At 38.0% G+C, this 23,769-nt stretch overlaps 3 protein-coding genes and 1 long non-coding RNA gene across 8 annotated transcripts in view; 2 read left to right on the top strand and 2 right to left on the bottom strand.

Moving 5' to 3' along the window:
- Positions 1-17,811, bottom strand: part of LOC132193089 (phosphatidylinositol 3-kinase regulatory subunit alpha) — a 54,811-nt gene extending 37,000 nt beyond the window's left edge. The window contains exons 1-6 of one of the 3 annotated variants that reach the window (XM_059613469.1): positions 17,676-17,811; positions 17,046-17,231; positions 16,929-16,991; positions 16,759-16,869; positions 16,374-16,457; positions 12,007-12,078 (exon numbers count right to left, since the gene is read on the bottom strand). In XM_059613469.1, the coding sequence (XP_059469452.1) occupies positions 12,007-12,078; positions 16,374-16,457; positions 16,759-16,869; positions 16,929-16,991; positions 17,046-17,226 (511 nt within the window). In that variant the 5' untranslated portion in view covers positions 17,227-17,231; positions 17,676-17,811. Of the gene's footprint in view, positions 1-12,006; positions 12,079-16,373; positions 16,458-16,758; positions 16,870-16,928; positions 16,992-17,045; positions 17,232-17,296; positions 17,312-17,366; positions 17,386-17,675 lie in introns of those variants that run through there. The other 2 variants (XM_059613470.1, XM_059613468.1) reach the window with 2 other exon arrangements.
- LOC132193093 (uncharacterized) lies at positions 16,177-16,990 on the top strand. Its single transcript, XR_009441403.1, has 3 exons — positions 16,177-16,472; positions 16,612-16,694; positions 16,753-16,990. It is a non-coding gene; the product is annotated as an uncharacterized LOC132193093 (long non-coding RNA).
- Positions 17,113-21,067, top strand: LOC132193091 (bifunctional arginine demethylase and lysyl-hydroxylase JMJD6-like). Of its 3 annotated transcripts, XM_059613472.1 has the most exons (7): positions 17,113-17,549; positions 18,534-18,841; positions 19,392-19,516; positions 19,935-20,150; positions 20,207-20,342; positions 20,692-20,821; positions 20,887-21,067. In XM_059613472.1, exons 2-7 carry the CDS (start codon positions 18,536-18,538, stop codon positions 20,970-20,972), a joined length of 999 nt encoding a protein of 332 aa, XP_059469455.1. In that variant the 5' UTR covers positions 17,113-17,549; positions 18,534-18,535; the 3' UTR covers positions 20,973-21,067. The 3 variants fall into 3 exon arrangements, with proteins under 3 accessions (XP_059469455.1, XP_059469454.1, XP_059469456.1); XM_059613471.1 differs by lacking the exon at positions 17,113-17,549 and having other exon boundaries at positions 18,344-18,841; XM_059613473.1 differs by lacking the exons at positions 17,113-17,549; positions 18,534-18,841 and adding an exon at positions 18,896-19,242.
- LOC132193092 (fibroblast growth factor receptor 1) lies at positions 21,047-23,728 on the bottom strand. The gene is made up of 7 exons (XM_059613474.1): positions 23,594-23,728; positions 23,391-23,462; positions 22,996-23,132; positions 22,281-22,425; positions 21,515-21,836; positions 21,363-21,448; positions 21,047-21,303 (listed from the first exon to the last, which is right to left on the bottom strand). Exons 2-7 carry the CDS (start codon positions 23,440-23,442, stop codon positions 21,155-21,157), a joined length of 891 nt encoding a protein of 296 aa, XP_059469457.1. The 5' UTR covers positions 23,443-23,462; positions 23,594-23,728; the 3' UTR covers positions 21,047-21,154.
- Between the last annotated feature and the right edge of the window lie 41 nt (positions 23,729-23,769).

The raw sequence follows: 23,769 nt of genomic DNA, 5'->3' as shown, positions 1-23,769 counted from the left end.
AAAAATGTAAAAATTTATTATCCCTTGAATCTCTTTTAAAATTATTTAATTCTTTTCTTTAAAAATTTGAAGAAGATAAAATAAAATTTAATATTCAAATAATTGGAATTAAATTTTAAATCATTTCAATTGATGATTTGCTGATGGGACATCAATGAAATCTAATTTTTGTAGCAGAACTTTTCTTCAAATTAATTTCCAATAAGAAAGTTCTGGAAATTCAAACCTTGGTGGAATAAATTAATTTTTTTTGAAAAACATAATTTATATTTTGAATGAAAATAGATTTTTTATTGGGTTTGAATAAAGGAAATACTATTCTCTCCTTTTGATTACTTAACCAAAAAACCCTAAGTGGAAAATGAACCAGAGCTACCATCAAAAAGTGATGAAACTTGTGCCCCAGAAAGCTTATTGACCACAACATCCTGTACATACATTTTGTAATTTGTTTTCATGTGCACGTGAATGCGAGGTGGAAAAATCAACACATGTGTACGGAAAACGAGCCGTTGGGTGTTTTATCTGCGGCGGCGATCGTTCAGCCCAATTTTGAAATAGCCTGGATTAATTGTTTGCCTAGAAACGCCGCGCCGAATAATTAATGGAGGCCGCGATTATCTCACGGCAATTGCTTTTAAGAGTTGAGAAGGGACGTAATCCGCTTTGGAAATTTCAGTTCCGATCGTATCGTCCAAATTGGGTTTCACATTTCATACTTTATACTGTGATTATTACTGCTATTACCGGCACACACGATTATTGTTTTATTACCCCATATAGCATAGGGCTAAACGGTCGGTTGGATGTGGGGTTGATGATAAAAAAGGAATAAGTTGTAAAGATGTCGCAATGCACGGGATGTAATATAAATTTTCGGCTTTTATTTATATTCAGGATTGCGTGCAAACATTGCTAAATTTCGCCAGCCCACTCTCTATTATAGACAGACAATCAGACACTTTTATGATGACAATTACTCATTGTTATATATGATACATACTGTAAACAGATTTGAGGTGTATAATTATTATTGCCGCTCCCTGTTTTGGTGGGAACCGCACCAACAGTTTATTGAATAAGAAGAGATGCAACTTCTCGGTGAAATCGAATTTCTCTGATTGTTTTATTACCTGACGTGGGCATTGATTTCTTTTTTTTCCTTGCTTAGGCGGATCCAATAAGAAGCTATTTAAGGTCTCTTTGAAAGGGGTAACTTTTCCAAAAACATTAAACCGTTGCTTGCAATATCATAAAACCTTCCCAATTTTGTTTTGATATCTTTACGACAATATAAATTTTTGCAATTACCGAAGCAAAAAAGGCAGATTCAGGATTTGCAGTTGGGTAATAAACATATGATAAAGATTTTATAGCACACAAATAGCTTGGGGTTGTTGTACTTTGCGTGTAATCATATCCTCCGCTCGTTGTTACATTAAATCGCATATTTAAGTATCCAAAACCGTACTAATAATGCGGAAATCATATGAAATCAGCATAAAAAAGTACTCACCGTACATACATACAGAATAACTTATCGTTTGATTGAAATTAATTCAAAATATGTTAAAAATATAATATTTAAATAATTGCAAATTAGGTGACGGTTATTTATAGACTTGAAATCATGGAAATTTCAGTTATTAAATTCTCTAGATCAATTTAAATGTGTGATTTATTTATTTATTCTCCATTCGTTACAAACCATTTACATTATCATCTCACATCATTAATTAGAGAAAGGGGCGAAAGGGCTGAATGGAGAAATTGATCTTTGTCATAGCACAGCACACTCTCCTGAAGAAAAATGCTTAAATTTAAATCAAGTTTTTTTTAATTATTCAAATTAAGAAAATGAAACTCTGTGAAATTCTCCAAGGAGTATAAATTAAATTTGAAGAGAAAAATTGCTGAAACTTGTTTCAAAACTGATAAACCAACATAAATTTCCCACCAGGCTCCGAGTTTGAGGTCAAGTAACCACAAATGATTAAAGTTATTTGAAATCCATTTGAGCAATTTTGAATCGGCAGATTTAATGCGTTTCAGATAAACTCAACGGAATTAAAAATTTACCAGAATAACCGGAATATCAACTGAATGCGTATTATATTGAGCCTGCTGTGAAATTAATTATTCGGATTATGTCAAATATATGCATCTGCTCATGAAAATGATTAAGGCGGAGAGGAAATAAATCTCTGAAAATTTTTAATTAAATCCTCTCCCGCGAAGGTTCATAACAGCTTTTCCGTATACTTTTCAAAGAGATGTTTAATCCTGCCGTGAACTTGATCGGAGAAAAATCCAACGGTCCTCCCTCGAAATATGGTCTCGCCATGTTTTATTAATTATTAAATTCCATTTCGACCCCCTAGCTCAATCAAACGTATGCAAATAACGGCGGGGCTTTGTTTCGACCTTTCAGAGCAGCAGGTTGGCAACAGCCGAGCCACAAATTGGTCGGGCGGGCGGCGAACAAAAGAAAGAAAGGGTCCCGAGCAGCGCAGAGGCGAGTGCATTTCCCCTCGCTGCAGCGCCCGGCTGGAGTTGGTTTCGCTCTCCCGTTTCCATCATCGCGCGCTAGCAAAGAGTTGTTGCTAGGCGGAGGCGGCCAACCCATTGTTGGACGCGTCCATTGTTGCTCGCTCGCGACCTAAAAAAATAGCTAGCGAGCGCCGCTTGCAACACTTCTTTCTGCACGCAAGAGGCGTCGGCGCTCTCGAAACGTTAATGGACTTGGTATCGTTTTAGACCCGACTATGCAGTTAAATACGTGTGTATGCTCGACGAGGGACTTTGGAGTTGAAAGACCGCATTCACGGTCGATTTCGGTTCGCCGAAAAGTCACCCAATTTATATAAATAATTTGGTGGAATTAAATAAGAACAGTTAGAAATCATTTTTGTCCTAGTTAATGCATTTTACGGATCTTATTTTACTTGACATTATTCACAGGAATATAATAAAATTAACTTTAAGTATCATTCAAGCATTTATGAGCAAAAAATATTTTCTAATGAGGGTTTGAAATTGAAGTTTATCATTACGGAAAATTCAGGACGCAAAGAATCGATTTATAGAAAACAAAACAATTGCAATTTAGAACAAGGTAATACAATGTTTTAAATTATCCAACCGGCCAAAGAATTTGGTTGCTATGCCGTCTCTATCTGACGTTTGTTTAGATAGGCGACTTTTTATTCTATTTACGCTCTGCTGATATTACTTTGAAAATTTCAACAGATAAAAATCAAAATGTTAGAACTTGATGTAGGTAATAGGAAACATTGTTCTATCGTGAATGAATTCTTCTAAAACATTATTTTTCCATATTAGGCTTTCATTTAAAAATTGCTTTCGATTGAAATTTAGGATAGAAAAGAGTTTTAAATTAAAAATAAAAACATATTAATCAATCTGAATAAATCTTTAAAAATTGAAAATATTTATTCTTTTTTCAATCTCCTGTGATTTTTACGATTTTTACATTATTTTCCAAGGAAAAAATTGGTGAAGGATGAAAATAATTCTAAATAATTTAAGAAGGTAAATCGGCCCTTGCGATTTAGCAGCCTGTCTGCTACCGCTGGTGCCTTTCCCAAGAGGGATAAACAATTAAAAAAAAAAAAAAAAAATATCAGGGGCAAAAAATGAAAGTTTTTATTACTGCCTAATGTTAAGATTTCTGTGTTGAAATGAAATATACTTTCACTGAAAAAAATATATATAATTAATTTCCTATTTTAAAAATTTTAAAACAAAATAAATCTATTGTTTGATATTTCTCAGAAATAATTAAATGCTCCTATAAATGAAAATAAAATGATATTTTTCATTTCATTTTGTTTGGGAAAGTTTCATGCGAATAAACGTGATAAATTCACTTCTGTTTGGGAAATGGCCTTGACACGAGGCTCACGTTATTCGTTATCATTTGCGTCGGTCTCCGCTTTTGACATTTTTCGCCCGGAACTGTGAAATTACAGCGGCTATCGCGTTTTGAACGTTTACACGGCGCACACCACCTCATTCCCTTATATTATATACTTGTAATGAATGGTCGGCCGAGAAAGGACAATGAAGTGTCGGCCTTTGACGAGAAGATGATAAGAAAGGTTCGGAAAGAAGGAAGTGCAAAGGGACTTGGGAAATCAGGGGTCTGTCAGAAGTCGGTAATGGTTTCTAGAGAGAAAGGAAAAAGAAAATCGGCTTTCGAGCAAGAGAAAAAGCTGCAGCCTTCTGTCGATTCCCTTGGCGATAAGGGCGAAGAGGATTATTGTTTCGGGGAAACCGGCTCGCGGCGGATTTTTCACTCTGGAAATAGCAATCGAGATTGACGATGCGAATTTTTCGCTTATCAATCCAGGTTATTCAACCAGCACGTTATCATAAATACGAGTGTGCACGCGCCTGAAATAAAAATCTATTGTAAAAATTCGTCCCTTTATCGCGCCACGATCTGATAAGAGAAAGTCGGAGGCTCAAGAGATAAAATTAAACTTCTCCGAGAAATGATAATTTCCAAGTTTAACAATTCACAATGAGGAAAATTGCCTCAAAATCTAGACGAAATGCGATGTAAAATTCGCATTACAACCTACTTAAAATTCCGTCGATGAAAAGAAAGGAAAAAGCAAAAAAAGCTACAATTTTACCGGAGCAGGTTCGTCTCCTTGACAACCCCCGTCTTTCTTGACGGTTCAATTTTTTAACAAGAGGAAGATATTATCCATAATAATTGGAGATCAAATGGCAAGCTGCCGGTCTGTGCTTGTTACAAATGCAAACACTCTCCCCATTTCGCGACGCACCCTTGTGTGTTTCCCGAGCAAAAAATAAATTGGCGTTCGTGCCTGGGCAAGAGAAGCGCAGATTTCGCCGGCACGCCATGCATTTAATCAAGCTAAGTGAGTAAGTAAGCAGAGGCATCAAAAAGCAGCGGTGCATTTATTAGGAATAATGAGCAGGCTGCCCCTGACTCGACGCAACCTGCGTGTCCTCCCGGCCACCGCGGCTGCCTACCCGAAAATACATCGTAAATTATTGGCCTTTAGTGATTCGCTTTTCGCGTGTTTCCCCCGGAGCTGCACTTCATAAAATATCATCCGTCGGGCCAAATAATGGCACGGCCCCAGTTTCGTGCGCCAAATTGCTGCAGGATTTTTCCAGGTTTAATTTGAATAAAAATCATGCGACGTTAAAAGAGAGAAAAATGTTTAAATAAAAAATCGTGCATTTGTACATGTAGCACTTGTTGCCTTGGAAAACACGCGGTTGGATTCATATCAGGGCGGCCTTTTTTAATTTTTACAAAATGAGGTAGCAGTCAAGATAAACGACAAAATGCAGACAGTTAAACGGGCAGAGGCAGAAACAGTGGAAAAAATGTGATAACTCATGACGGGACGAAATGTTTATGGGCTTCATTGACGTCAACGGTTGCAAGTTTAAAACTAAATTTAAAACTGGCCTGAATTGTTATTTTATATGAAAGTAATAAATAAATCAAAAATTTATTAATTTGCAATGACGAATTACTTTGTTTAAAAAAAGAAATTAAAGGCAAATAATTTTGAAAAAAAGCTTAACATTTTGACACATTTTGAGGAATAATTAATTAAAATACATAAAAAAACGTTTATGTACCTGTTGAGGTTAAAGGGGGAAAAACTGCAACTAAATCATACTTCAATTCCCCCTCCAATTCCTCATTGCGCAACTCTCTAAGGTAAACGCGAATTTAATCGCCATAAATACAAAATGCGTAACTATTTCGCAAGCGACACTTTTTTGCTCTACGTGCATTTGCAACTGGCTGAAGGGTTGATGAGCAAAAACGCGAGTTGTGCAACACTTTGCAGCAGTACTCGCTGAGGACAGGGGTGCATGGGTGGGGTGAGGGTGGTTGACCTGCCGCGGGCTGGTTCTCGCGCTCGCCTTGATCGATGCTTCCCCGGCAACAAACCGCCCCAAAGTTTGCTCAAGCTCGTTAAAAAGCGAAGCCAATTAATTTTTTTCATCTAATTTTCCGGCGCCCTTCGCACGCGGATGACAGGGCGAAGGGGAAAGAAAAGGAACAAAGTTTGCTGGTCTCCACTTTTTCAAATTTTCACTATCACATCAACGGCGGAGGTATGGAAATTAAAGCCAAAGGGTGCTCCGCGGCGTGGAAAATTAAAAAAATCCTTTGTCTTAGTTCTATGAGAGAGAAAACAGCTCGAGTCAAGATTTCGGTTTTAATTAAAAACCGCTTCCGAGAAGTCCTTATTCCGGAGTTTATTGTTTTTTGCCCATTGTTTACGATTCTCGAATTCGCTTTTCCGACGAAAATCCATCTGCAGCCCCATTTCCATTTTTACTAATTTATTCTCGCTTGGTTACATTTCCACAGGGGCCGCGCGCATTCCTAAGCCTGCCCTTCCGAGATTGACTTGACTTTTTGGCAGCTGCAGCGAGAAAAGATAATAAATTCCCTCTTCCCCACAGCATTCATTTCCCTTCCCCATGCAGCAGCAGCCACGTTATATATATTCATGTAATATCAAGAGCGCGAGTAATCCCAAAAAGAGACAAAACACGTGTTTTTAATTCCTCCGCAGCCGCTCGGCAAATAAATATGTCAACTCACCCGCCTGACGACTCCGACAATCGTTATTTTTTATTATTTATTTAGAGTCGCTCTCGGGTGGGCTCTGCGTGCACATCGCCTCAGGCGGCACATATGCAACTGATTTGGCTCGAATATCAGCAGCGCCGGAAAATTGGGAGCCGGATTTTATATTATTTCTTCCCGTCAGACCCAATTAAAAGTTCGTGCTTTAAACGAAAAAAGGAAGCTCTAATTCTCGTCACTTTTAATTTGGCAATTTTTCAAAAAGGCACGTCCCATCCATTGAACCAATAAAAGACGAAATAATGATGCTAACAATTTACAAACATTTTATTTTACGAGGAGCTTGGGATATTTAAATAAAACTTCTCAATCTTTTCATAAGATTAATGTAAATTTTTTATCTCGACTGACCTATTGATTTGTTTTTTGTCCTAATTAGGGTGATACGAACGTGATTTGGTGAGATTTCTATCAATTTTGGTCAGGCCAATTTTGAGAATAAAATTATTTAGAAAATTCCTATGAGAAACTGTAAAATTTAAAAAATTCAGTTCTCCTAAAGACTTAAAATTTTCTTGCTATTTCTCCTTGGATCTGAAAACGAATACTAATGTAGAGAAAAAAATTTACTATATTATATCAAAATTAATCGGCCCTTTTTTTGCAAAAGCATCCCGTTAAAATTTGGAGCCAAAACTTACTTAAAGATTGGAGCCTTTTGCAATTCAAGTAACTGTTTTCTATGCCCTCTTTTTAAATCATAAAAAATATTTTTCAAATTTTTGTCTTCCTAAAGCTCTCCATAAATTATCACTATCTCTTCAACATTCAGCAATTTAATTCATTTTACAAGTTGTTGTTTATCAATCAAAAACACGTTGAAAGGCAATCACTTCACTCTAATGACATTCCAGGAAATTCTAGTCTGCATGCTTTGTTTTCCGATGGCACTCAAACATTTTACAAACAAATCCCCTCTTCAACCCTTCCAGCACCTAAACATGCGTCATGTAAGCGCGCATACATGTTTACGAAACCAGTCAAAGACTAATGCCACCATACAACGATTTGTTCCTCGCGCCCGAATATAATTCCGGCTTCGAATCCGCACACAATATTATTTATTCAAGCACCCCCATTCGAGAGGCCCAATTCTAAAGGCAGTTCCCCTGTGCGCATTAATGATCTTTCTGACGTTAATTTATTTCTCTGCGTCTTTTGTGGCATTTGCATTGTTATACTCCGTGCGTTATTATTTCCAAAGCCAACCTGCGTTGCATGTCGCGGAACAGGTGCACAAAAGCGGCGATATCAATCGCTGTTTACTGCGCCAGCTTTAATGATACGCACACACACCCCGCATACTGAATAATTCGAGACCAATTTACGAGGCGCTCGCGGGGGCACAGATTTTTATCCATATTTTTTTCTCATTCAATTTTGGTGTGCAAAGACGAGAGTTCAAAATCACGAAACGTGCGCCGTTTTTGTACAAACATATGTGGCATTTGTACATGAATTATGAAGAAAAAAAGGATCTCCAACACAAGTCAATTGTTCCCAGACCGATTTGGTCAGTAAATTGACATATCACGGAAAGTTCAGTTCGACCTCGAAACAATCTTTTTTTCAATGAACACGCAAACGTGGGTTAATTTTGATATGAGAACGCTTTTGTCAGAGGGCTGATGGAATATCAATAAATACCAAATGACGTGTAGCGTTTTGACAGGTCAATCAAACATTTCAGAAGGAGATTGAGAATTTGAACTGCAGATTTTTAAAATAAGAAATGAATTAAAATAGTTTTCAAAAAGAATGCACACTTAAAAATAAAATTTGAATGATTATTTGACTCTGAAATCTGTTCACCGCAAACCTCTTCTTTTCCGGCATAAGAAGGGCTAATTGGAAACTTGCACAAGAACCGCAAGGTTGCACGTGATTGGTGGTTTAGACAGGGTGTGGTGTGGCTGTAAACTTAAGCTAAGTAAGATTGTACACCCGTAAACAACTCAATACTATCACTCTAAAATGTCTGTGACTGTTTAAAACTTGCAAAGTGAAATTGATAATGGCTGGACGGCACTGCTGGAAACAAAGAACTCCGAAAAGATAATAATAATTGGTATATTTTTTTCATTTGCAAGCTTTCAGTTTGTTTGAAGTTTTAAAACATAAAATTACTTAAAAAAATGCTCTAAACATTAAAATATACAGAATGATGAAAAAATTTAATTTATTCTTCTAGCAAAGTGACGAGAAATTCTGTTTCCAAGGCCAGGTTTACAAGTTAGTTGCATGACGGTTCCCCTTTTCCATTATGCATTAAAAAGTGAAATTCGCCAAGAGAGAAAGAGGGCGGATGGGAAAACCACGGTGGCATGCACATGCAAATGAAGTGCAAGTTTCGCTGTTTTTCCCAGTGAAATTTGCGTGCGGTCGGAAAATAAATATAAGAGGGAGAGTTCACGGTCGTTTGAATGCAGCTTATGATCGCCCACGAGTGCTTTATTGCCTGGTTGTTTCGCTCTGAGCCGCCTTTGTCCATGGGGTGATTTCGCGCAAATTGGATTAGGGGCCGCGGCCAAATCGCCGCCGGCAGCACACATTGAAATGCTTCCTCGCGCCGACCCCACAACAGAATCCCCACACATCGCACCTCCCTCTTAATCTACCTGCAAAAGTGGCAAAAGTGTATATATTCCGGCAAAAATATATATATTTACGTTTTAAGCTCTTTTACCCCCTAAGGCTCTTAATTATGATGAAATGCTCCGTGGATATTGCGAAAAAAGCGACCGACGCGAAAGTAAAAACGGGCAAGATGAATGGGCACGTGCGCCTGGTGACATTTTTATGGTGCGCTTTCGCTTTCATTTTCGCCCGACGCACTCACCGCTATGGTCTTGCCCGGGCGAATTTCCTGGCCAAACCGACGTGTAATGCTATTATATAAATACACCGAGGATGAGCCGAAATATTAAATTAGCGCCACAGAAGCAAAATCAATTTCCCCCGGTGGCAGGTTTATGTTGGGTGTTGGCAACTCGGATTTTCCTAAATAACGTACAGCTTCGGCCACAAATAACATTCAACAAAATTGGGATTTGTGGGAAAATGTCGGCCGTGGTCATGGAAATCTGAACAAAAATAGCATATTTATCCATATCAAATATCTTAAACGTGAATAAAAATTTACTTAGAAATAAGTTCTGGATGCCAATTTTGAGGTTTCTGGTAAAAAATTGCTATTAATTGTGATGATTTTTTTCCTAACTCAAATTCATTGAACCAAGTTTTTATAACCTTAATCAATTTAGCAAAATAAAATTAACAGTTAGGTCGGCAAAAAATTTATATATTGATCTGTAGGATATGGCTCAGTGAACCTTTTCCTCAATGTAGATATCTTTAAGATCCAGCCTGTATTTGATTTTTTTATTCATCCTGTGGTGAAAATAATGTAACCATGGACCTAAATTAACTAAAAAAAAATTAATAATAAATCATTATAATATCGTCATTTGTTTTTTAAATTTAATAATACTGCAAAATCTATCAAATAAAAAGAAATACCGCTTTTTAGCCCTTCTTACGTTTCTTTTTACTTTAGACTTTTGAAACCCTTGTGGGTTGAATGCATAACGCAATTTGACATCAGTGATGCACCGTAAAATGCACCGGGGACTACGTGAAAATTCACAAGTCAGCGAATCCATCATTGGCCTAACAATGTGGCACCGAAATTTTCCCTTGTCAATTCTCAGAAGGCGGTCTACTTATATTCGGTGGCGGATCCCCCGCTGCTATTTTCCGAAATAGTTGCCAAGAGGCCGCATGACAAAATGCGAGGACGCATAGCAACAGTTAGTGAAATTGGTAGGAGGGTTGCCACGCAAGGGGAGCGACCGGCAACGCACACACACAACCACACCAACCCCCTTTTCCTAATGACCATTCCCATTTGGCCGGGACGCATTATTCAAATCAAAAGGCTGCTGCTGTTCGATTCCCACGCAAAAAACCGGACCTTTTTACTCAAATTTGAATAATACAAAAACTTTTCAATGGCGATGCGTGCTTATTTGTTTTGTCGATTGAGTTGAGGACAGGAAGCCTCTAATTAGGGTTGTGGCCAGTCTCTCTTTTTTTGTGCGCCGTCTTTGTTTATTCAATGAAAAGAAGAGGCTTCAGATTTTTCCGTTTTCGTACCAAAGGAAAACAGAAAATTTTGGCCCCCCTATCAAGATTTTCGGCTCCTTTCACACACGCAGCAGAGATTCGGAATCTGGCGATGTGTTTGGAAAGCACCATGTAAATTACAAAACTAAAAGCGCTTCAAAGGAAGGGTTGCCGTGGGCGGATCGCAAAGTAGTGATTCTTCAGCAAAGAAAGCCGAGAGCAGGTTTTCAATTTCCATCACTCGCGTGTGCACCAAAAGAAAAATAAAGAGCTTTCCTCTCCGCTTGCCAAAATTACCGAATGCTTCATCTGCAGCCGAGAAAGAGGAAAAGTTCCTTTGGCAAACTTTTCGAGTTTGTTCTCGGGCAGATTTGAAGCAAATCGCTCGAGCCAAACTCGTAAATTTTTATCTGCGAGAGAGAGAGCGCGCGGAAACTTTTCTGGCCGTACTAGGAAAACAAAGGGCCCTCCTTCTTTTTATTTTATGAACCCCATTCGCTGCGTTTTATTGCGTTTCGGCTCACTTTTATTTATTCCACCTTCCGACGCTCAAAGTTGCTCTTTTCAAACAAATAATCCGCCCGCCAGCGCGAAACGAATAAATCAATCCGAGCGGAAAAAATATGGCAAAAATAGCGACATTTATTCTCCTTGATAAACATAAATGTTGGAGATTTGCATTAAATTGTATCAACAAAAGAATAAAAATGCGATGGAAGATGATGCACTTTTTTTGTTTTAATATTCTTTTGAAAAGTATTTGCAGCATATTTAATGGTTTGTTAAAGTAAAATATTACAAAGTTGTAATAACTAAAGATAAAAATCAAAACTTATTTGTTACTTAAAAAAATAAACTACATTAACTTTTAAAAAATGGCACATTTGAGACTAATAAATAAAAAAAAAAATTAAGAAATATTTCTGCAAGTTTGACAATCACAAAAAAACCAATTAAAATGATTCTTTGTATTTGCAATGAAAAAATCGTTAAAAAATATCAACAATTTTAAATAAGTTGCATTTTTTTAAAAATTTAAATATAAAATATCCCATTTTTTTCTTCTACTTTCTTTATCCGTTAATATTTTTATAACAATAACCCTGTGAAAAGAGTTTTACTCCAGACAAATCTTTTGAATTTTTAAAAATCACTGTTGAATAAAAAAAAACAAAGATCAGAAAAATAAAGGTTGTACTCACAATATCTGCAGAGAATCGGGGTGAGAAAATACAAAGGTTTTTCCCAGTCTATCACATGATGACTCTCGCCTCCTGCAAAAAAAGAACGTAAACATTCGATTAAGTAAAAATTCTTTGAGAGCGAATAAACGGCTGCCGAACAAATTAATAAAACATGACAAAGTTTCCGGCAGCTAAAAAAACGCCGTGGGCCAATCAAACTTGGCAATTTCGCAGCTGCTAGTGCGCGGATTTGATGAAAAATTCTGTTTGAAGAGAAAGAGGAGGCCGCGCGCGCGTTCCTGGCGTTGAATTTTTCATCGGACCATAAAACGCGCCGAAGGCACAAGGGCTTCATTAAAAAGTTGGTTCCCCTGCGCCCGGCTCAGGAATTATACACACACAAATTTAGTGTGCAGCGCGCGCTCTCTCAAATTATCGTCAATTATTTAATTCGGTCTAATGGAAAGTAATTTGGTAGCGCGTTTGTTTCTAATTTGGTTAGAATTTTAAAGTCCCCCTTTGGTCCCAGGCAGCTAGGGACGCCTCTTTCCCTTTTTCTCTGCGTCTCTCTCTCTCACTGAAAGGGAATATTTGATAAAATTGAGTGCCTTCCGAGATGAATGCCCTGCCACATGAAAAATAAAATGCCGAATTTCAGTGTCGAGGATGCATAATGGCCCTCGATTCAACTCGAAAGGGGCAAAAACACACATATCGGCCCTTGGATAAATAAAACAGAGCAGCGCGCGTATCAAAAAAACGCATTTCTGGTGCGTAGAAAGTGAAAAAAAAACCTAAGGGGAGGCGAAACACATTATGTACCGAACGACTGAGGCGAGCAGAATGCACGCGTTTGTGTTTTATAAAAGCAGCGTATATACATGCGAGGAATATGTAAATACTCTTGTGTGTATACGAATGAAAAAAAATATATATATATAAACCGAAGCAGCACTTCGCAGAGCACAAGGTCAACCACTACTACTTCTAATAGAGAATGGGGCATGATGGATCCTGCATCTCTGATAAAAATGCACGCAGGAGGTTCTTGTATATTTATATTTCCTGCGGATAATTGATAAAGTTTTTCATTTGGAAAAGTTTTTGTCGTTTTAATCCAAGTGTTGAAAATGTTTCCATTTTTAAATCCAGCCTTTCTCGCAGTGAAATTCTGATGATTCATCCACAAAAAAAGTTTCTGGCAGCTAAAATTGATTATGCTCTTGACACGGCCCTCTTTTTATAAAAGCAATGTGTAAAAAAAGGAGGAGGCACAGCCGAAACTAACTAACGTTTTATAAATTAATCAGAGGCAAGATGAATTGAGACAGCCTGACGCTGTTTTGATAAGTAATTTAAACTTCAAAGAGGATTAAAAATTTCATACATAGTAAAAGTTAACGAAAACAAACATGAAAAAATATTTTAGTTGCAAAGGAAATTTTATTGGGTTACTGAACAGGGCAACTATTTTATGCTGATGGCTCTTAAAATGAAATCCTCTTGTAACTCTTTGATCTCAAAAAGGAAGTGGTGACACAAAAGTATATCGATTTTCATTCAAGTAGGTTTTCAACTCTGATATATGATCAGATTCTGTAGCACAATGTTTTGATGTGGTTTTTACAAAGGGGAAACAAATTTGATTAATTTGATACCCTCTTCAATTTTGCTTTTCAAAGAGGCCTCAAAATTTGATTTTTCGTCAGTTAAGTATCATCAATTATGTTTTACTTGCAATTAAACTATACATTAGATAATGTAATAAAAACAAATTTGTTAATTTAGCAATTTAAAAATAAAAAAATATATAAATTTTTAATAAATATCATCGAAGTTTTTTGTTTATTGTACTTTGGAGTGAAGCGTTTACAAAAAAAAATCAAACATTTTATCTTCAAATTAAAATAATCTTCTGTAATTATTGATTCTATAAATTTTCTACGCAGTTTAAAAAAGTTGACTCTTGAAAATTCCAATTGAAAGCTCAAACCACCGTTGGACGGTGCAGCAATCTCACTGAGCGTGCAACAGGGCGAGTTTCAATTCACGACTCTCAATCTTTATGCATAAAAATCGAAATAATAATTGCTCGTCGGCCTCGAGAAGTTTCCCAGGCGCCCAGATGTGAAAATGTGAATGCACTCGGCCAGCGTGAATAAATCGCGGTGCATTCAAGTCAAAGAGGTTTTTTTTCTCCCTGCGATGATTTAATAAATAAATTGTTCTCAGGTGTTGCATCTCGCCCGCCCCGAAACCAGTTTCGCTGAATGGCCCTTTAAACTCTTTTGCTATTCAACGCGGAGTGAATGCCGGCGAAGCAAACTTGCAACACGCAATCGTGATGGATTAGATAGAATGTTCCACTACTGGTTTCAACTCTACTTTGTATAGATGCAATTGAAAAGGGAATGATTAAGGCGGGCGCCGTGATAAATCGCCGTCCTGCAGAACTTGAGCCAAACGAAAAGGGGAAGTGCAATTTCAATTGGACCATGCTTGGTCGCTTTTGATCTTGTTCTGCCAAGAAACGCTCTGATTTGGTGTGACTGCTTAAATACGTAATTAAATTTGCTCTCGCCGAGCTGTTCGAGAATCGTCTCCATTCACACCATGTGCCAACGGTACTACTTAAATGCCCGTCCAATTAACTCGGTAATTGGCCCGCTGATTAATTTATTGTCCCTCGGCAGGGAGAAGAGCAAGAGGGTGCTCTTGTGAATTTAAATCGAGTGAGGGAAGAGATGCAGTCAATAATTTTGCCCCGTTTAGAGTTGCGGCGGCGTGTTTGGATTTAAAAATAAAAAACAGATCGAGCCTTGCTGGCTAGTCTACAAACAAAACATCCCCGTTTGAAAACACAAAGACCTCCTTCTCGTGAGACACGCAGCGACGGAAATAAAAATTTTCCTTTAGTCAACAAGGGGCACTATTCGATTAAAAATAAAAACGATGGGAAAAATTAGGCACCAAAAAATGAAATCTGTTCCAGATTAAAGGGAGATTATTTGAAAAAATTGTGTTTTATTTGCTCTGATAAAAAATAGTTTTTTTTTTAATCAAGTTATTGAAATTATGAGTTACGTAATAAAGATTATTTTTTCCATTAATTTAATTTGAGCATAAAAAAAATATAAAGTAAATAATTATCAAAGCTTTTATGATTTAATTAAAATAGAAAATACGGAAATATTTTTAACTTGACATTTTAAGTGAAAACAAGACAAAATGGTAAAAATAAATGTAATAAGAAAAATCCAGAAAAATTTCATTTCAATAATTATTAAATTAAATGTCACAAATTTGATATTCAAAGTTCCTGATAATCTGAAGGTTTTTAGTGAGTAGATTTATTTTTTATCAAATTTCATAAGAGTGAATGATTAAAAGATCGTTCAAATCAAACGCTGATAATCTAAAAAAAATCGGCATTGAAAGACGCGCAACTTATATTATTTGAGGTTATCTCGATTGGCACAATAGAAACTTCTTCTTGATTCCAATAATTCCTCCGATAAGCCGTTGATTTCACCATTTGTTTCATTTCTTGCGACCGTTGTCTTGGGAAAATCGCTAGGCTTGCTTTTTAATTCGCATCGGTCATCAACTGAGAGTTTTTCACTCTCGCTCGCCGGATGAATCGCTCCACTTTCAGCCGTGGTCGGCGCGCAATTCATTAACGACTTATTAATCGCAAGACGCCGTTTGAAGGCAGATGTTTCTTTATCAACCAGAGTTTCAACACCCCGTCGCAAAGGAAGTGCGTGAAAACTTCCAGAGTTTATTTTACTAAGACGCAAAAGACCCGTTAGTTGAATAAATTAATTCAAAATTTCCACGGTAAATTAGGCAGCAATTATGTAAATCGGGCGTCTATTATTGATATTAACCAAAAACATAGTTCTCTTCCGTCCCCTACAAAAATTAAATATAAAATTGGTTTGAAACGCCCTCATTAAATGCTAATAACTTCTAATAATATTATCCACACAAATTACACAATGACTCATCCCACAAACGATGGAAAAGAACACAATTAGAGTCATTTGTGTTGTGATGCATGTGTGATCAAAACGCTGGTATATTATTTTTTTCTGCCCCTCGAACATCTGCAGAGGGCTGATCATTTCTCTTACTCGCAAGAAACTGTGCTCCAATTTGTATTTTGACTGCGCAGTTCTAGGCAAGGAGGATGTCAGTTGGCGTTGATACAAAAAAGAAATACTGCTGCCATTGCTTTTATCGTGCGCAACCACTGACCCTGAATGATAAACCCTCTACGGTCGCAAGTTAATTATGCATGAACTTACTCGAGAACATTTTCATGCGGACATAAAACAGTGACTCATTACCAGAAATATTTGTAACTGTTGCACTTTTCTTACCTTTTAATTCCCTAACATCCTGACTTCTGGGTTGTGATAAATCCGGTGGTGAACACACAAACTTTCCGTATATTATACTTTCGTCTGAAAATATAAAAGGTAAATTTAAAAAAAACGATGAAATAAAATAAAAAAAATAAATTTTTTAATTGCTGTCAGAATTTTCAGCAATTAAATAGACATACTATGGTATTTAATAATATAATTTATAGATTAATCAAAGAATTTTTTGAGAAAGCAGGAAACGGACACCATTAACATTTGACCTTATAAGCATATTATCTAACTCGTAGGCGTAGAGTAAACTTTTAATAAGCAAAAGTAAAAAATTATTACAAATCCTTATTAATAGATCTTTTATGAGTTATAATATTTTCAGAATTACCTCTAGACCGATCAATTGTTAAGGCTTCGTAGTCATAATTTGAACTTGAAGACACAGACTCGGAAACAGAGTAAGGGCTGCCTGTACTCGACGACTTTCTAGGTAAGGCAACTGCGGATAAATTAAATATTAATTATACATTATATTCCAGAAATTTCTTCTTAATCTACCTGGTGGTGTTAATGCTGGGTTTTGAGGAATCCATCTATCCACTATTTCCTTAGTATAATTACCTGCAAATTAAAACAATTAATATTTAACAAATCGTTTATTATTATTAAACTTACAAGGAAAATATCCCTTGGAGTTTGTTCTCCGGTTCCTTCCAAAGAGCCAGCCTGACGGTGCTGTGTGCTCCGGATCCTCCTCAAGCACGTCGTCCACCTCGAGGGCCACCTCTGTGGAGGCGGCCGGGTGGTAGGCCCGGATGGCCTGATGCAGCCGTCCTGAGGGCCTCCGCCCCTCCATCACTCCTGAAATTGCAAAACATTCAATATTACAGTGTAAGCAGCCAGGATATTAAATTAACAATCTTTACACATGAAAATAATCAATATTGAGTAAAAATGATGCAAATGAAATTAATTAAATAAGATTATGGCCTGAACTGTTTGAAAAGTGGTGACTGTAACTTGATACGGTAGCTTTTTTATCACATGTCTGGTGCGATATACTCAAAAAACAAGTGTTCAAAACAAGAAATCACGTCCGGGTCACGCCTCCTTTCTGCGGTTGTTTTATCGGAAGTGGAAAATAGTTAAAGTTGGGGACTCAACAGCCCTAGAAAAGAGGTCCCTTTGAGTCTTATTTCAGCCGAAATGCGCGTCGGGCCGACAAGGCCCCCTGGGCGCCAAAACGGGCCGTCGGCAAGAAGGCCGCAAACGAGTCAAGGGCCGGATTTGAAACGCTCAACTTACCGACTTTGGTCGCAAAAACGGTCTCCAGGGGTGGTTCTGCATGGCACTGCGGCCGAATTAGCACGTAGGCCGGCGAATCGCCGAAAATTCGGTAGCACGCAGTGTGTTTGGCGGTGAGCTTTCACTTATGGTCACCAGGGGGCCAGGCAGCATGAGTGCCTCGAGAGGGGCGCCTCTAGCGGATGAAATCTCCTAACAGGTGGTTTTGGCGCCAAAGCAGGCGTACTCATCTCCTTCGCGCTACCCGCTACGTCGCCGCAGGCCAATCTAAAAATCGCTAAAAATCATTAAAAAAAAATCATGTTTTATTTTCTTTTTCTACTACATATATTTAAAAAATGAGGATAAATTAAAGACATAATCAAGGGAAAAAGTTTGTGTAATCTCATGTTGTGTGCTCGTTAATTTAAAAATTTTCCAAATTTGTAAAGGGAAAGCGGAGAAAAGAATGAATTTAAAATTTAAATATGAACCTTTTTTATTACTTTATAAGCTAATAAAAATGGATCTTCGTTAAATATAGCGTGAAATTATTTAAAATTCACTGAATAAAAAATGAAATTTTTAAGATTTTTAATGCGTATTTTATATTAATATGTTAACAAAAAATAAAAATAAAATTACAATCTATTAAAGAAACATGCATTTCTCTGCTTTTTTTCTGATCAAAACTGCCTTTTTAAATTCTCTTCCATTGTGTAGTGGGGGTGTTGCATCGACACCTCGCTCTCGTAAAGCTTTTTAGCGCCCCATCTGACACATTTCCTCCCTTGTGTTGGACGCCCACACACAATACGCCGTTCCGATCCGCTGTCATTTCCAGTTACATCAGTCGAAGCTTCCTTTCATCTGCCACAGACATGCAGCAGGGAAACGCGGATGACTCGCTCCCACGGGTCACTGCCTCCGAATTAGCCACCCGGCTTCGCAGGATAATGGCCAAATGCGAAAAACACGGCGTTGCTCCGAGCACTGTTGCATCACTGGAGGCGGCCCGGAAGCTGCGAGCTTCGGCCTCCGGGGGCGGCCCGCAGAGAATCAAGACCGTGTATCTGGTGGCCATTGGGGCGGTTTGCTTTCTCGGCTGGTTTTCAGGCATATTCCTGGCACCTGCAACGGTCTCCACTTACCTTTCTTGGTGGGGTAGGCGTCTTCAAGATGAAAAGGTGATGTTTTTCAAAATTTCAAATAGTAAATAAAACTTTTAAAGAAGAAGTAGAAAATTTAGTTATGTAACAAAAATGTTAATTAGAACAAATTTTTTTACAAGTTTTTTGCTTAAAAATGGCAAATTATTTATTGCAAACCTGAATTGATTTACATCGCATAGTTGAGATTGGCTGACATTGTCAATTTACCTGCCAAGATAATTTATTCAAATCAATTTGTGCTTTGTGAAGCAAGACTTTGCATGGCAACTCCAGAGGGGCCTCTTTGCTGTCGTGGCAAACTTTGGATGAAATCGAATTAGCATAGCATGTTCAAAGTTGGAGCGCATCTGGCATCATGATTAAGGTACAATCGAATGAGAGCAATTCGATTTTCCGCTCCAACAAGGGTTAACGCGGTATGCATATATTTCTAAATCCAAACCACCCCTGCTCCCATATCTCTACCCGGCCGCCGACTCTTTATTGAAATTGCACTCTCCCGTTATATGAAATATCGACTTCCCTCTTCATATATTTTCATTTCGTGCGCGCTCTCTTATTGCAGTGCTTGTTGGAAAACCCAGATTGGCTCCAAGACACGACCCGTCGCCCTGAGGATTGCTCCGTATGCGTCGGAGTTGATTCCGTGGACAGGATTACCAAGATCTCTCCCCAACATTTCGAGCAAACGTAAATTATTGGGCGGAAAACGCCACCCTCTCCTTCTCAGAATTACTATGGAAAAAATAATAAGTGGGGCGCACTTGGCAAGATTCATTTTTTCGCCGAGTTTCCTTCTCATTTGTTGTCAAAAGGGAATATTATTTATTGTTTTCCTTTTCAATTTGTGCTCGGAGAGCGGAAACTCGAGATGGAAGCAAAGCTCAGCAAAGTGAAAAATTACGCCGGGGCTGCGCTGCAGGCCCGAGATAAAAAATTCTATCAGCGTTGTTGCGCATAAGCGTTCACGCTCGGATACTTCTCGCTGACTTGCGATTACGAACCTATCAAATAACATGAAAAACGAGAATTTTATTCAATGGGTTATGTAGTAGGAAAAGGGGGAATTTATTACGAAATCCGATGATTTGTAGTTTTTCTCCTGAAGGTACGCTTCGAGCGGGCGGCCAGTGGTAATCGAGGATGCGATGCGAAATTGGACCGCGCCCAGCGTCATCAGCCTGGACTTCTTGCGACGCCTGTACCGCGATAGCCCGCAGCCCAATTGCCAGTTTTTTCCATACAAAACGGAATTCCGAAGCCTGGCTGAATTTCTCAATATGAGCGAGGAACGAGCCACCGGAAAACCGTGGTACGTCGGCTGGTGAGGAAAAATACCAATAAAAATTGATCATCGCATTTATTGAAAATACTTCAAAGGAGCAACTGTGATGACAGGGTGTCTCGTCAACTCAGGCAACATTATTCGAGACCGTATTTTCTCCCAGAAAACTCTGAAAACAGGCAGCTCGATTGGATATTTATTGGAAGCCCTGGATACGGAGCCCATATGCATGTTAGTAATGAAAAAATCAATTGCTAAATTGAAATTATGATAAGTGAAAAACGTGAAAAACGTTAGATTAAAATTTATAAAAAAAAAATCGAGATTGACAAGATAATATTTTCTTATTATGAAACCTGCAACACTAATGTACCGCAGCTTGCAAAATTTAAAAAAATCTGGTGAGAAGATAACTTTTTTTATACTCTGACAGCAGCGTTGCATAAAAATATTATATAATTTAATTTCTGAATTCTTTTTAAAACAATTTAATTCACAGTTGAAAGCTGTACTAAAATGATTTAAATTTTTGAATAGAGCCATTAATATATTTTTTTGAATTTAATTTAATTGATTTTAGGTGGACAATGTTGGTCACGTTTCGTGGCAGGCGCAGCTGAAAGGCCACAAACTTTGGGTTCTGCAACCACCCCCGGAGTGTCTCTATCGCTGCTCCATCATGCAGACGATTCTAAAGCCGGGGGATATAAGTACGGTCTTCTCTATCATTAGACTCGCGCTGATGGAAACTGAATCAAATTACTCTCGATTGCAGTTGTGCTAGACACAGATCGATGGTACCACTCGACGTTGATTGTCTCGGACGATATTTCCATCACAATAGGAGCCGAGTTTGATTAGAAAAAGAAGGAAAAGGAAATCTCGTTCGCAATCAGCCTCGCCGATGGCTTCTCTCTTGGGTAAAAATAAAGTGGATCAAATAATGATGATTGGCATCAGAAATGCATTTTTATTGGAGAGGACTTTAAACCAGTTGAAATCTTATAAATTAAATAAGAGATTCGCGAGCGTATTATGTATTATCACAGATTGTTGGCCACATGTCGGTGTCGTCTATTCCAATGGGCCAAGTAAATGAGAGCCAGAGCTATTGTGGCAAAGAGCATAAAAACTGTTGCTATCAACACCACCTCAATGTACAAAACTTCCGACTGGCCACCTCCATCAACGCCTACAAAAATTAGTTTAACTTTAATTAATATAGCTAATTTTATTATAGTGTAAATTTACTTATTGATGGAGATTTTTCCATTACGGTGACAAAGCCTCCTCGAAATTGAAATCCATGATTATTTGTTGCTACACAAACGTAATACCTAAAGCAGGCAGATTTTTTTTAAATTAATATTTTGTTAAAATATAATATTTTTATTTTAAATTACCCCGAGTCTTTTTTGTTGAGTTTGGCAAGAACTAGTTTAGTGAGCCACGTATTATTAGAAAGGGCAGCAACCCCACTGGGCGTGAGCACCTCGTACATTGCCCCCTCGTACTCTAGCACCTTTCGATGTTTGTGGCCCTGTTCCAGGGGATAATCAGGAAGCAGTCGCAGCCACTGGATATTTGGCGGCAAAGAGCTCACGATGCTGCAGCGTAGAGCGACCGCCGCTCCGAGAGGGACGCTCAAGTTTCCAGGACCCTCAATTTCCGGGGGTCCGGCCACCCCTGCATACACGCTGGGCACCTCTGTCTCCTTGCGGGGAACTGAGATTGACACGGAAATTAGTCAATTTTGGCACATAATTAATATCCCGCAGGATAATCAAAATAGACTCATGTCAATCATCTCTTGCGGCTTTCGTAATTGCTTTGCCCCCCAAAGTTCAAATGCCAGCAATTTACGCGCTAAGCATACAACCAAGTCAACCAACCCCTGCGGATTTAAATTAGGCAACATGTTTGTCACGCATGACGTACAGGTTGCCCACTTTCGCGAGGCGACAGGCGCAAGGGATGAGGGACTTGCGAGTTCTGACATGTTTGAGCTCGAGCGGAAAAATATCCCCTGCAGAGAACGCAGCTAGGCAACCAGCGCTGTGCGGGTGACAGGCAAGTTGCATACTTTGCAACTCTGCAGGGGACGCTTAGCTGAGAGAGGAGATGACAGGACCGAATTTTTATCTGCTCAAAAGACGCGCAGGCATTTACCTATGACTTTGAGGTCGTAAGCGGGATTTGCCGGCAAACCAGGGGGGAGCCAGCATTGGTAAAGCCCGTCATCATCCAAGCTGAGGTTAGTTATTTTCAGGGTAGGTCGACAACCTCCTTTGCTGCAGGACAGTCTTTTTCCATTCTAAACCAAATAATAAATAAATTCATATTAAAAGAGTTATAAAAAAAACTAATAATAATAAAAATTTAAGTATAAATTCCATGTGCCAAAACAAATTAAATATTTATATTTCAATGTTTCACGAGTTTTCAGTCGAATGAATAATATATTTTTTTTATGCAACATGTGTTTTTTTTTTAGAGTGCAAGAACATTGATGCGCAAATAACGAGACACTTTTTTTAAGATAACAAGGTGTTAAAACGTGCTTTCTAAAAGAGCGAGTATTCAATTTGTGTGTAACATCGGTGGCTTATCAATCAGAGCGTTATATTTTTATCATGACACAGTGTCACTCAACGCGTTCGGTAGCTTCCCTTATCAGCTGACACTTTTGACAGGTTTGCTTCAATTTTTATCTCCCCATCTCATTTTTTCTCAATTCTCACTATTTATCCAAACACAATCTCGACAGAGACGCGCGACATTTTCACGCTATTAGCATGAGGTCATTGCGCAAAATTGTCAAATTTATGGATTATATCTTAAAGGATGAAGCAAAAGTTAATGAAAAAAATTATCGTTTTTTTACCTTGGTCCAATGAACCCGGTGGACGGTAGCAGAATTGCATCTGAGTTTGGCTGTCAAGCCAGCGTGTTTCTCCACCGCCACCAAGTCATCCTCTAAGTCGCTGGTTGACGACTTCTCCAAAAGCACATGCGGCGAAACTAGAAAAAGGCCCCTTGTTTATTTTGTGAGCGGTCTTCAACAAAAACAGAGCATTTTTTGCCTTGGCCACAAGCGCAGTTTTTGTTTCAGAGCGTAGATGTTCCGTCAAAGAAAGAGTTTTCTATGTTTATTGTATTTAAAACAAACTAATTCTTTCGTTTTGAACGTTTGCAAATATTGCAGAACTTTGATTTACGACTGTCTAAATACAGACTATTTTTATCAAAATAAAAAATTTGTTACGGAAGACTGCTTACCATTTGATAAATTTGCAATTATAATAACTAGCAAATAGAAAATTGCAACCATTGGAATGCCAGCTTCTTCATCTGAAATGATAATAAAAATTCTTGTTAAAAAATTTCTAAGATAAAATATTTTTAAAGAATTTTTGCGTATAATATATAAAATATATTTTTTACTCAAAAAGTGAACCTTATTCAAATTAATAGGTTTTTACCTGAAATTCAACTTGATAAAATTTACTAATAAAAATGAAACGCGCGAATTACGAGTGGTGGGTTCACAAAGCGTGTTGCTCGCTGAACGAAGTCTATCAGGCAACTGAGCCGATGATCCAAAAAGCAAGCAAACGAGGCTGCGAAAATATTTATCTGGTCGAGGGCTAGATAGATT

The sequence above is a fragment of the Neocloeon triangulifer genome, unplaced genomic scaffold, assembly GCF_031216515.1.
Source record: "Neocloeon triangulifer isolate White Clay Creek 2 clone unplaced genomic scaffold, ASM3121651v1 ptg000003l, whole genome shotgun sequence".
Taxonomy (NCBI): Eukaryota; Metazoa; Arthropoda; class Insecta; order Ephemeroptera; family Baetidae; genus Neocloeon; species Neocloeon triangulifer.
The sequence above is the reverse complement of the archived record's forward strand: the minus strand, read 5'-3'. Positions and strand labels throughout refer to the sequence as shown.

Bases quoted from the DNA above. Each gene is read 5' to 3' on its own strand.
- LOC132193091 (XM_059613472.1), top strand. From the start codon at position 18,536: ATGCAGCAGGGAAACGCGGATGACTCGCTCCCACGGGTCACTGCCTCC. The intron at 19,517-19,934 runs GTAAATTATTGG...TTTCTCCTGAAG, and splicing joins CCCCAACATTTCGAGCAAAC to GTACGCTTCGAGCGGGCGGC. The intron at 20,151-20,206 runs GTGAGGAAAAAT...AATACTTCAAAG, and splicing joins AAACCGTGGTACGTCGGCTG to GAGCAACTGTGATGACAGGG.
- LOC132193092 (XM_059613474.1), bottom strand. From the start codon at position 23,442: ATGGTTGCAATTTTCTATTTGCTAGTTATTATAATTGCAAATTTATCA. The intron at 23,133-23,390 runs GTAAGCAGTCTT...GCCTTTTTCTAG, and splicing joins AATTGCAAATTTATCAAATG to TTTCGCCGCATGTGCTTTTG. The intron at 21,304-21,362 runs GTAAATTTACAC...TAATTTTTGTAG, and splicing joins GGAAAAATCTCCATCAATAA to GCGTTGATGGAGGTGGCCAG.